The sequence below is a fragment of the Haemaphysalis longicornis genome, unplaced genomic scaffold (assembly GCF_048455015.1).
Source record: "Haemaphysalis longicornis isolate Haplotype H1 unplaced genomic scaffold, Haemaphysalis longicornis Haplotype H1 scaffold_3, whole genome shotgun sequence".
In the NCBI taxonomy this organism is placed as follows: Eukaryota; Metazoa; Arthropoda; class Arachnida; order Ixodida; family Ixodidae; genus Haemaphysalis; species Haemaphysalis longicornis.
The window spans coordinates 187,902,431-187,915,061 of record NW_027526335.1 but is presented as its reverse complement, the minus strand read 5'-3'; the positions used below and the strand labels follow the sequence as shown (position 1 = coordinate 187,915,061).

Below are 12,631 nucleotides of genomic sequence, written 5' to 3'. Positions count from 1 at the left end.
CCTCAGACTTTATCTTGCTCTGCGCCTCCCTCGCCTCGAAAGACCACCAGCCCATATCCCACTGTACCGCTTTATTTGTAGTTTTGCTGTGGGCCCCTAGGGCCATTTCCAGACGACATCAAAATAGCAAGAGTGTGCCCAGTTCATAAAGGTGGAAGGGACAAGACTATAAATAATTTCAGACCAATTTCCGTGTTGCCAGTATTGTCTAAACTGTTTGAGCGTGTTATAAGTGTTAGACTAGCAGAGTTTGTGGACAAATACAAAGTTTTAAGTGACGCGCAGTACGGTTTCCGGAAAAATAAATCCACCGAACAGGCACGATTGATGACAAAACACAAAATTCTTAGCGATATAGAGCAAAAACTATACACACTTGGTATCTTTTTAGACCTGTGAAAAGCATTCGAATCAGTAAATCATAAAGTCCTACTACAACAACTACACGACTATGGAATACGTGGAATTGCATTAGAAAAAAAAACTATCCAAGTAATAGATGCCAGTATGTGTCAATAATAACGCAACATCCACTAAACGTAAGATAGAAAGCGGCGTTCCCCAAGGTTCAATACTTAGTCCATCGCTATTTAACTTATACGTTAATGACTTGTCGGCAATACCTAACTCCCCACGGTTAGTCATGTATGCCAATGATACTAACATGTTCTTCTCCTCAAAATCACTTCCTGACCTGCAAATAAACGTTAACAAATCCATGGATATTCGGTCAAATGGGCTGCATATGAATAAACTTCAATTAAATTTCAGTAAAACTAAATATATCATAATTGCGCCGGTTAATAAATCAACAAATACTAATTTAACGATACTGTTCCGAAACTGTGAAACAGACCAAGTAGAAACCCAGAAATTTTTAGGTATTTGGTTTAGAACTGACTTATCCTGAAATACACACGTAGAAAAATTGTGTTCAGAGCTAAGTAGAACTGTTCGTTGCCTCTCTAAAATCGCATCTCTTATCCCCCTTTGGTTGAAAAAATTGCTGTACTATACCCTATTTATTCTGAGCTATCATACTGTTCTTTGGTATGGGGTACCACGACCGCTCATAAATACAATAGACTTATTATATTGCAAAAAAAGGTACTCAGAATGTTTGAAAATTACCACGGAAGAAGTCAGGATTTAAGAACCCATGATTTATTCTCCAGACACGGTTTGCTTAAAGGTAGCCAAGTATATTATTACAAATTGCTACAGTACATCAGAAATAATAACCTTTATAACCCTCATACACATCAGCCAGCGAGTCTGTACTGCCTGCGTGGTAGACTTAGAAAAACACCACAGATCCGCACTAATTATGGCAAACAACATACTGGTTTCCAGATACCATGGCTCTTTAATAAAATTGAGGAAAGCTATGATTGTAGCAGACAGTTGTATAACAAATTCATCGAAAAATGCTTCTAGAACTTAGTATTGAATGCTCTTAACCTGCCTGTTATGCTGTTTTTTGATGTCTGTAAATGTAATATTCCATTTAATATATGTGTACTGCATGTACACAGGATGTACCTTCCACAATAATTTGTGTGTTTGCTAGCTACAAACTATTGTTTTTTGTATTTAAGTATCTACAGCTGTACGCGAGAGCCTGTGATTATATGTATTGATCGCCACTCTCCTCACCCCACTCACGTTTCGACTATATTTTTCTGCGTATGAAATTGAATGTTATTGTGTTGATTTCTGTACTGCTGGATTGCCCCGTGAAGCAAGAGCCCCTGTCAGGCTGTAGCCTTCAGCTCTTCCTGCACTTTCCACAATTGGAAAGTGAATCAACTGGAATAAAACTTCAATAAACACCTTTAAAAAAATGCCTACCGCCGTTTGATTTACCTCCAGGCCCGCTTGGGTGTCTGGTTTCATGCACAGAACCGAATTTCCGAAAATTATTCCTGGTACCATGACTCCATTCCAGACTCCCCTTACCACCTTGTATTTGTTGTAGCCCCAGTGGGCACTATGCTTTATTATACCCGCGTTCCGTCTTCCGTCTCCGTCTTCCTATACCCGCGTTCCGTCTTCCCCCGCTTGTCGGAAATAAAGTTTTATCTTATCTTATCTTTTTATCTTATCTTTCGTCTTAAGGCGAGCCTCATGCGCATGCCTGTAGCCTTCGCCGTTGTTAAGCCATACTACTAAATATCTGTACTCCTTTACCCGTGGTATTTCTACTTGTTGCATTAATACTGTTTTGTTCTACGTGTAGTCGTTGAAGGCCACAATGCCCGATTTTTCTCTTCTAAGGAATAGCCCTCAGTGCGTCGCTTCTCCACCGCATAAATCCATCAAGCCGTGCATACCAATCGGTTGTCCGCTATCAACAGTATGTCGTCTGCATACATTAGTTGTGGAACCCGTTGTTCCATCACCTGCCCGTTTTTTATGTATGATAAGTCCGACCCGAGCGTACTGACGTCTAGCTTCCTTTCTTACCCCGCCATGTAGATCATGAACAGCAGCGGAGTGAGAGGACATCCTTGTTTCAAACCCTTGTAGGTGTATACAGGCCTATTGTATGTTACCCCCTCCCACACTATTTGCACTTGGTTCTCCCGGTATAGCTCCTTGAATAAGGTAATGAAACCTGCCCCACTCCCTCGTCCTCCAGGATACTCCAATGCCGCTCCCTGTCTACATTATCATACGCTGCTTTAATGTCGAGAAAGGCTTTTGCATCTTCACCACCTCTATGCATTCGCTTGCAACAATTAAGTTGTCGTCTAGTCTTCTGTCCCCTCGAAACCCATTTTGAAGTTCCCCTAATATCCTATTTTCTTCCACCCACTGCTCTAGTTCGAACTTCAATGCCTGCATTGCTAACCTGTACAGCACTGACGTGACGGTTACTGGCCTATACGAACTTGGGTTTGTCCTGACTCCTTTGCCCTTGTACACTAAGTTCATCCTGCTCATTTGCCACATTTCCGGTATTTCCTTCTTTTCTCTCCCTGTACTGATGGCTTGTAGTAGCTTTCCCTTGCTCTTTGGGCCTAATTGGTTCATCAACTCCATCGATATCGAATTCGTGCCTACTGCGGTATTTTGGGGGGCCTTTTCTTCCGCATTTTTTTCCTATAGTTTGTTCCCATCTATTTCCAGAGACTTCGCGGTGACACTTCGTGCCACCGCGCCGGCCACAGAGATGACACTTCGTGGCATCTCTGTGGTGCTGCGGGTCCTCTTCATACAATATTTCTCCGTGATAATTTTATGTAGGTATGCCAATGCCTGCTCTCTCTTGAGCATTCGCCCCTCTTCGTTTTCTACAGTACCATTTTCTGGGGGTACCGTGCATTTCCCTAATGCTCGTAGATGATTCATGTTTCGAAAACTTTTTCGGCGTGTCGCTACCCTTGTCTCGTATTTGCCCCACCCATTACTCGCTGTCATTCTTTATCTTTGCCTGCACCTACAGTTGCTCTTCCACTTTTGTCTGATTATATTGCTTATATATTGCTGGCACAGCCCGGCCTTGGGAGCGCCACCATTGGCCGCGCCGTCGTCCCGCCGTGGAATAAGCGTGCTGCGGCCATGTGCTAGACTGGCGTCTGCGAAGGCGCATGTAATCCAATGAGCGGTATGTTGCCGTATTGGTAGTCCTGAATTTTTTTTTGTTGGCATAAATGAGGAAAAAGGCAAGAAATTCAATCTGAAAGATCGGACACTTTGACAGATCTGGGAAATGCGGTGCCGCACAGAACTGCACTGCCAAAAGTAGCAGCACCCGTCAAGCAAACGAAACAGCGCCAACAAGGAGTCTCACACCGATGAAATTCAGGTTTTCCACCCACATTAGAGCAGCGTACATGTAAATGGTAGTGCAACTACTTCAAGCGAGACCATTAGGACGTTAAAAACTGGGCATAAAGGAAGCGTTACGCTAGTTCATTCTTGCAACCGCACACTTATAAACCAACACATGCTAGCCGCACTTTCCTCCGAAAAAAAAAGACGCGCTTGTGTTTTGAGAAAATTCTCTTAACAAATTGACCGGTTGATATCAATGGCATACTGAGCAAGAAAGGTGTTCACTATGCGCGAAGTAACCTTGAAAGGCGTCGTTGCTGTATTCTTCGTGTTACGTCCCCTACGTGCAATTTCTACTAAAAGTGAAGTCAACGAATCCTTATCCTCGTTCCTGTGTTTGACCCCGTGTGTGCACAGAAACTGCACTTGCTGTCCTGCTTAGCGCGTTGCCATTGGGCAAAACAAAATTCCATAAGCAGACACCAGGACCGTTGACAAGCGGTGTGATTGAGAGCTATTTTCATATTTTACATGAATAACTTTCAGCGGTGAGTCCTTTAAACCAAGCTGTCGATATTGAGGATCAACGAACAGTTCCCATTGTATTAATCTTGGTAGCCGCACTACGGCGTAAAAAAAAAAAAACAAAAATACGCGACGAATCCACAAAAGTTCCGCGTTTCTGGTACAAACGCAGGTATATTAGAGCAAAAATGAAAAAAAAAACCAGGTAAGTAGGAGATCGCGATATTAAAAAAAATAAGCACCCATAAACAGGTATAGGTGTTGATCATGAAATTGTTAGCTACAGGGAGCCGCAATGGCAAAAAAAAAAATCCCCGGAGTGCTCAAGAAAAGAAGGCGACTGTGCATGTTCGTAGTTAACGATATGCTCTCTCATTTCCCCTGCTCGGAACAGGTAACAAGATTTCAAGAGACGAAAAGTAAAGCTTGATAAATTCCAAATACCGAAAACAGACTGGCAGTTTATAACCGGATTCCATGTCCGCAGCTATCCCAGGCGTTTTGTGGTAGGCTGGTGGGAAAATCATTGGCGCGTATGACAGATATTTTAGATCCCTCGATTGTCTATCACCAACACAATGTGCGCTGCGTATTCTTAGCTTCTTCTCCGGGTACAATTTGGTTCCATCGGCCCGTTAGTTCAAAAAAGTTTACCCCTCACCCGCGCGCGGACATACAACAAAATGGAAACACGCACTTGCTCCACGCGACGCACACTCCGTATCCCTCGAGTTAGCTGTTCATGAAGGGACGAACATGCTAAAAATTGGAAGAACTTCGTTTCCAGAGGAAAATTAGAGCAATTGTTTGCGCACTTTACAGAAAGCTGCTTGGCCATGCCACAAGGTCAGCGCTACAGCATAACTAAACCTGCGTTGTCTGCTTGGCTGCCCATGTCGTAGCTTTGGAAGAACCCACGAGACAGCGGAGCAGTCTTGTTGCATGGTCCCTATACTTGCGTTTTTTTGTTGCAATATGTATACTGCGTCTTCTGTTGTAATAAACTCCAGTGATCAAACAGAGTTGAATAATGTATTTTATTCTTTTTGCACCTGAAGCTCAACGCGGTAAACTGCACTTAACCTCGAAAAAAAACTGTATGCATGACGTTTACAAACAAGAAGCAACCATTACGTTTATCCTACGGACACAAAATGAAGCACACTTAAGAAATCAAGAGCCTCGGCGTCACGCTTTCACATAACCTAAAATGGCGCAAACACAAATTTGGTCTACTGGAAAGCGCTTCGGACACTGGACTACTTAAAATAACGCTAAGAGATGCAACTGCTGAAAGTAAACTAAGCGCTTATAAACCACTGGTACCCGAATGCGCCTCCGAGGTCTGGTACCCTCACTGTGGATGGGATTAGTGAGACTGGAATCGTTTAAAACGCCATTCAGTTTCATATATTACATTTGTGAATGAAGTTTTTGCATTCGACACACGCTATCCGTCTATGGCTTCACTCGCTCGACCTCAGACGTACTTGTGCATGGACACGATATAGAGAACAAAATAGTCCACATTCACGCGCTCATTTCCTTCGCTAATTCTAATGAGAGCGCACGTAACTCGAACGCCCTACTCATGACACCCTTCACTCGTTCTTTAGATTTAGAGTTTTCAATCTTTGCTTTTAGATTGGAATTATGAAATAATTTGTGCGTCGTCGTGAAAGTTGGCTACCAATAGAGTTTTGAATGGACTTGTTAAGCATTATCGTCTATTCTGTATTCATTACTTTGCACACTCTCGTGCAATGTGTCTGTCATACAGCAGTATTTGTCATTAGTAAAAAAATTGTGCTATCAAATTTAATTGTCCGTCATAAGATGCTGCTTGACACACTTCGTATCTTTAACAATGCAAAGGGCAAAAACGTTTGGTTTTGAAGTTGGGCATTCAGAATATTCTAGCAGGTTGTTCGGCTGTATTCGAAAGTGTTTCTTCACGGTTGGTAAGAGTTTGGGGCAGCACAAAGCGTTGTGGAAGAGGATTACTGGTTCGATGAGAAGGTTTCAGGCAGAGGTTGCGTTTACCTTTTCCAGCACGGCAGGGTTAATATTCCACGTGCGTCGTGCCACCGGGTAGTTAACCATCATTCCGCCAGTGGGCTCCACCTTAAGGACGGTGCCAACGTTGCCAAATATCTGAGGATAAAAAGCGCACATATAAACTCATTGGCCTTGGAGCAGTGGAGAACGCAGGATTTCTTTTTGGGAGTAGGAGCGGAACCCAGTAAAAAGGAGGGAGAGAGAACGGGGTAAAGAGATTAAAACAAGGTATACGCAGAAACATGGTATACGCAGAGAGCTGTCGTGGAAGCTACTTATCTTGGTGTATTACTTTCTAGAGAAGAATTCCGCACACTATTCGTTCATTAACACAATTGTGTCCGCAACGCAGGCCCGCACGCGTTGCAAATGCCAGTGTCAGGTTGCGCAGATGAGCAACGCATTAAAAAAAAAAACCTGCCAGCAAAAACAGTCTTGAATAAAAAAACAATTTTAAGGTAACTGGTCAATGCAGCTGTGACACATGAGAGCGATTTTTAGTTCACGCAGTAAGAATATAGTATTCACGATCCGGATCCTGAAAAGAGTGCAATTCAAGAAATCACTTTATATAAGTGTCAGTTTTATTTGTGGCTTGTGAGCTATGAACACACCGTGAAACTTGCTACTCAAACCTTTCCGCCAACTTTTCTCAAGAAAAGTTTGGTCAGCTCATTGGGAGGTATGTTTTTTTAATTTTGAACTGTACAAACATTTATGAATGAACAGCATCCTTGGAAAGCCTGCTGTAGGAAACACAGTTACAACGCGCTGATTCAGTACTGTTACGAGGATGGCGCGAAGCAGGTAATTATGTATTTCCGAACAAGATCAAGCACAAAGAGGCCGTGTCAAAGTTGCTAGGCAGAGTCAGGGTGTTTACCACGGCGCAATCTGGTCTCCTGTTCTGGCAATAGCACCCACCCCTGCCTTCTCTCTTCACCGTTTGCAAGAAGCCCTGGGAGCATGTTTGCATAACCACTACACATAGCTGTAAAGCTGCTTAGTGCGCCATGCGCCCATCTTGCAGACCAGCCTCGCCTTCCTCGTAGTTCTCAGCGGAACAGTATCGTTGACGATGTCTTAACAGACGAAGTCCGGGAAGTATGAGGGCCGACCCCATGATGTGCTGTCATTTCAGCGCTGGCAGAAGGATTTCGTTCGCTTGACATTTTCACACATGCATTTATACTCAAACGTGTATGCATCTGGTACAACCGTTGTAAAATATGGATATTTTGCACACAGAAAGCTTTCATTTAGAATACACACTAACCGGGAGAACACCAAAACAATCTATATTGTTTTTACGTGATTAGTTATCAAAATTTTTAGCCCATGGTTTTGCCGATGGTTTATATGCCCACTGGCATTTGACGTTTAATTGTAACTGTTACGTGTGTAACCAGCAACAGAGCGCAGACGTCAATCGTCCAGAGCCGGTGTGCGCCGTTCTGGCGTGTCTCCATAATCCTCATCCTCATCATGGAAATCACAAGCATGATCATCACCGCCTGAGCCGCGAAGAAGACGAGAACGTGCCCCGTCGTGAGCGCGTGTTCTTGGTGCGACTGCTACCAGGCGTCAGGCACAAGTTTCCCGCAATACACCCTCTTTTCTCTCTCCTGCTGGCCCTCATCAATTGTAGCACCGTGACATAACTATACAAGAAAACTACATAGCACTCAGCAACTTTTCAGCAGTTCATTACGAAAATATTTTGACGCCGCGAAAAGCTGTGCGTGATTAAGACTTCCTTGCACGCTCCTCCTTTGACAATGCCTCGATATTCTTTTATGAATACCTATCTTGTGGTTGTGCTCATGTCACAGCACACGCAACGTCAACCTTTGCGGGAAAGGTCCCTTCTGTTATAATATAGTGATATCTAGCTTCTTGGGCCCTCCCTGACATGACACACCTTGTAGCTACTGTTGATAATTTTTCGCTAGCGCCAGACGCCCGGCCAGTCATGAAGGCCGCGGCAAGCTTCATCGTCAAAGTGAAAATGCAGAATGGACAGCTTTCTCGCGGAGAGCAAAGTGGTCTATAAACTTTTCTGGCGGTTGCTTGAGGCAGTAGCAAGCACCCAAGAAAATGTGGTGAAATTCAGCAGATGTTTTCTGAACCCTTTAAAGGCTGTAATTGGACATAGGACTATTGTTTCTACAATTAATGAGGTAATAAATGGAGCCAAATGATTTCCTAGACCAGCAGGAAGTGCGTGGACCGCTCAGTGAATTGCTGGTGTGAGATGTCCCGCAAGAATGTCACTAGAGATCAGACACCAACAATTCAGTTCGACAGAAAAAAAATCAGTCTTTCCTAAAAAAAAACTGTTAAAACGTGAAGGTTCTTCCCTCAAACCTAAGTGTAAGCAAAGTTACTAATCCGAACTTCTTAGACCATGTCGAAATGGTGCAATCGATAGACGTCGGCTTCGTAATGCGATGGACCGAGGTTTTATTCCGACCACGGGAACCATCTTTTTCTTGAAGCGTTTGATGGGCCTTTGTGAAAACCCATTGTGTAAGTTGGCTTTCCTGAAGGACGTCCTGCTAGGACATCGACGCCGTTAGTGAGGCATAGAACATTTCTGAGAAAATCCTAAAACTGCTGCGTAAACAGAACAGAAACGTCAGTTGTGTGTGGCATAAAACAGGGTCGAGCTCCGCTGATACAGAGTTGATCACTGCTGGAGGGAGCTTACCAGGGTCATCTCGGCCTCCCAGCCGCCGTAGTCATTCTGGAAAAGCCGGAAGTTCTCCACATCCATGGTAACGGCCACGCGGTCTCCGGCTTTGATTGCGTACAAATCTATGATGTGTACACATTACAAGAAATAGAAGAAGTAAGAAAATACAAGTTTTGGGGCTATTGCTCCAAAAAGACATGATTTCAGCTACGCAACACACCGAGCAACAGATCTAGCTCCCACAAAAGCTGAATATTTAGATGTAGACATGGCACATTGAGTAAAAAAACATGGTAAAGCCGATATGTGAAAAGGTACGAACTAGTTTTTTATGTTTAAACATCAGGATATCAAGGGGAATTGAGAGAGCCCCGGTAATTTTTACGTGAGGAATAAATGATTCATATATCCCTGCTGAGCGCAACTGTGCGGTTAACGTTGCCATCGCCTGCCATTAGCCCATACAATTTCAATTTGCATGCGCTGAAGACCAGTCAGTTAAACAAAAGCAATTGTATAGTAGTAGTAGAAAAATTGTTGAAGGTTTTTTTTTCCAGGGCAGTGAAATATGTTAGTTTGGCGTAACGAACAAAGATGGGAGTGGTTTGGACATTATGTTTGAGAAAGAAGCAATGAGAAAATTCGGGAGTTAATTACTGGCTTCAGTATATTTTTGAGGTCCTTAGTGTTAAAACTGCACGCTTTATTCACAATAGTGCGCGCGCCCGAGGGGTCTCTTCAATTTCGATCCGCTGACTGAACTGGTGCGGGCATGGGATTCTTAGAGGAGCACTCAGGACATTTATTACACCTGCGTTCCCGGCATTTCAGTCGTTGATAACGAGTTAAAGACTGACTGAACTCCGACACAAGGAGGTGCATGCCTCATGCAAAGCAGGCGTCACAAATTTGGGGTTTCTTGCGTGTTGCTTAAAAAACACAGCAAAAGACATGAAAGAACAATCTCCAATGGCTGTTTATGTAATGCTCTAGAATTCTTCTGCTTGTGACAGATTTCTGGTGACGAGCAGCGCTTCCCCCCTTCCACCGGCTATCTCTCACTGCCCTTCTTTCTGTCGACTTCCTCTCACCCGCACTCCCTTCAAGGGAAGAATGAATTGATGCTGTAGCGTGAGAAGACATATTGAAGTAGTTTGAAGAAACTTACCCACACAATTTGCAACGAAGGGGTTCATCTCACTTACTTTCCCCGCCCCTTTATATAATAATAATAATAATAATAATCTTTATTTCATGTTCCAAGTAGTACATGAGGGGGCGAAAGAAAAAGCTGCTCTTGGCAGCTTGACCAGCTCCCGCCCCCTGTTTGCAAGGACAGCATACAGCAACACAGCATACAGCAACACATGTTTCACGGGTAACACTCGGTGAAGGGGTTATAAATGCTACAAGATACCCGGCCGGAAACCCCTCCAAGCAATAACACAAGAGAAATAACCTGACAATGCGCATTGAATTACAACAGTAAAAAAAATAATTATGCCTATTAGCGCACATGATCATTTCGAACGATACAATACAGTTGCATACAGTAAAGTAAGCGACAACAGTACACAAACAAGAAAAAATAAAAAAAAAAAACTCTGAATTCCACACACTCGAAGGCATTTCGAACGATACAATACAGTTGCATACAATAAAGTAAGCGACAACAGTACACAAACAAGAAAAAATCGAAAAAAAACTCTGAATTCCACACACAATATAGAAAATGACAACCATAAAGTTTACAAGAACAATTCCCAGATCTCCTTAGCAGTAAGCTTGTAAAAATCTATACCTTTTTCATGGAAGTTGTTCAAATTCTTCGGAATTACAGTTCGTAACATTTGATCTCCATAATTAGTTCTATTTAAACCCACCTTCCAATACTCTGCACGACGTGTTTCATGGACATGTTTGTTTATGACTAAATTACCCAGACTGAATAGGTGGCTGGAATTCCGCTTTTTTTCCATGTTCAAGGCTCTGCATAAACGGTAGCTGTAGAGATTTTCTATACCAACTAAACGAAAATTGTTCAACAGCGTGTCTACTTCATGATCCGATGGAACGTTAGCAATTATCCTAATTATTTTATTTTGCATCCTAGTCAACCTTGCTATATTTGTTTGCGTTGTCATGCCCCACACTAAAAAACAGAACTGTACATGAGAAAGAAATAGGGAATGGTATATAATAAGTCTGATTCGAACTGGAAGTACATCCCGATTACGGTACAGCAAACCCACGACTCGCAATAATTTGTGTATAACGTGATCGCATTGCATATTCCAAAGTAAAGTGTCAGAAAATATCACGCCTAATGTTTTAAAGCTCTTTACGATTTCAATTGAAGAACCGTTCATGTATAGATTCTGGCTGGCGATAGCCTGCTTGCCTTTTGCACGGAATATTACGGCTTTCGTTTTTTTCTTTATTGATAACCAAGCCATTACAAGAAGCCCATTCCGTTAATTTACCTAAAATTTCATTTCCTTGGTTGATTAACTTGTCGCAGTTGTCATTTGAAATGAGCAAGGTCGTATCATCTGCATAGATGATGAATTTTACACGGGGGTCAATCTGTACAATATCGTTTACATAAATATTGAAAAGAAAAGGTCCTAAAATACTCCCTTGTGGGACACCATAGACAGTCGACTTAATGGAGGAAACATACTTATTTATAGCTACATACTGACGACGATTAGACAAATAGCTTTGGATAAGCTGTAGGCCAGTCCCTCGGATTCCATAATATTGCAATTCCTGTAACAGTAGTTCACGGTTCAGAGAATCGAAAGCCTTTGTAAAGTCTACAAATATTCCGAGTACAATTTTTTTGTTTTCAATTTCTTGAAGTAGAAATTCTTTTTGCGTAAGCAATGCAAGTTCTGTTGAACGCGTCTTTCGGAAACCGTATTGGGAATCAGTCATCAGGTTGTATTTGTCTGTAAATATTGAGAGGCGTGAATGCAGAAGTTTTTCGAAGGCTTTTGAGATAACAGGTAATATTGAAATTGGTATATAATTTCCCAAATTATTCTTATCACCTTTCTTATATATAACTGTAACCTTGGCTGTTTTCAGTGCTGCGGGAAAGATACCAGTAGAGAGACAAATATTAAATACATGTGACAGCGGGCGTGCAATGATATCTGCGACAAATTTTACTGGACGTATTTGAATATCAAAAGAATCCGTACAACTACTGTTTTTTAAATGCATAATAGTTGAGTAGACCTCAGCTTCTGTTACAGCGTGCAAAAAAATCGTGTCAGAGCACGTATTTGTTAAATATCTTGAAATATCCCCAGTACCGGTTGAAAAAGACAAGCTAACGAAGTAATCATTAAATGCCTCTGCAAGCTCCGTCTCGGCAATCGTTTTTCCGTCAATGACCACTTCAGTGATTGTGTTTGGCGAGCTGGCTGTAGAAAACCCCGAGTTAATTTTTTTCCATGTAGCGGCTGTGTCGTGACTACTTGCATTAAATTGTTGGTTGAAGTACTTATTCCTGGCCTGTTTAATTTCTTTATTAAGGCGATTGCGAAAAGTTTTAAATCGTTT

The 12,631-nt window shown here is 42.4% G+C and overlaps 1 protein-coding gene across 1 annotated transcript in view; it reads right to left on the bottom strand.

Annotated features, from left to right (window-relative positions):
* LOC144175886 (E3 ubiquitin-protein ligase MIB2-like) overlaps positions 1–12,631 on the bottom strand; it is a 101,847-nt gene that overhangs the window by 47,888 nt on the left and 41,328 nt on the right. The window contains exons 3-4 of the mRNA XM_077704942.1: positions 9,074–9,180; positions 6,349–6,459 (exon numbers count right to left, since the gene is read on the bottom strand). Coding sequence (XP_077561068.1) covers positions 6,349–6,459; positions 9,074–9,180 — 218 coding nt within the window. The remainder of the gene's footprint in view (positions 1–6,348; positions 6,460–9,073; positions 9,181–12,631) is intronic.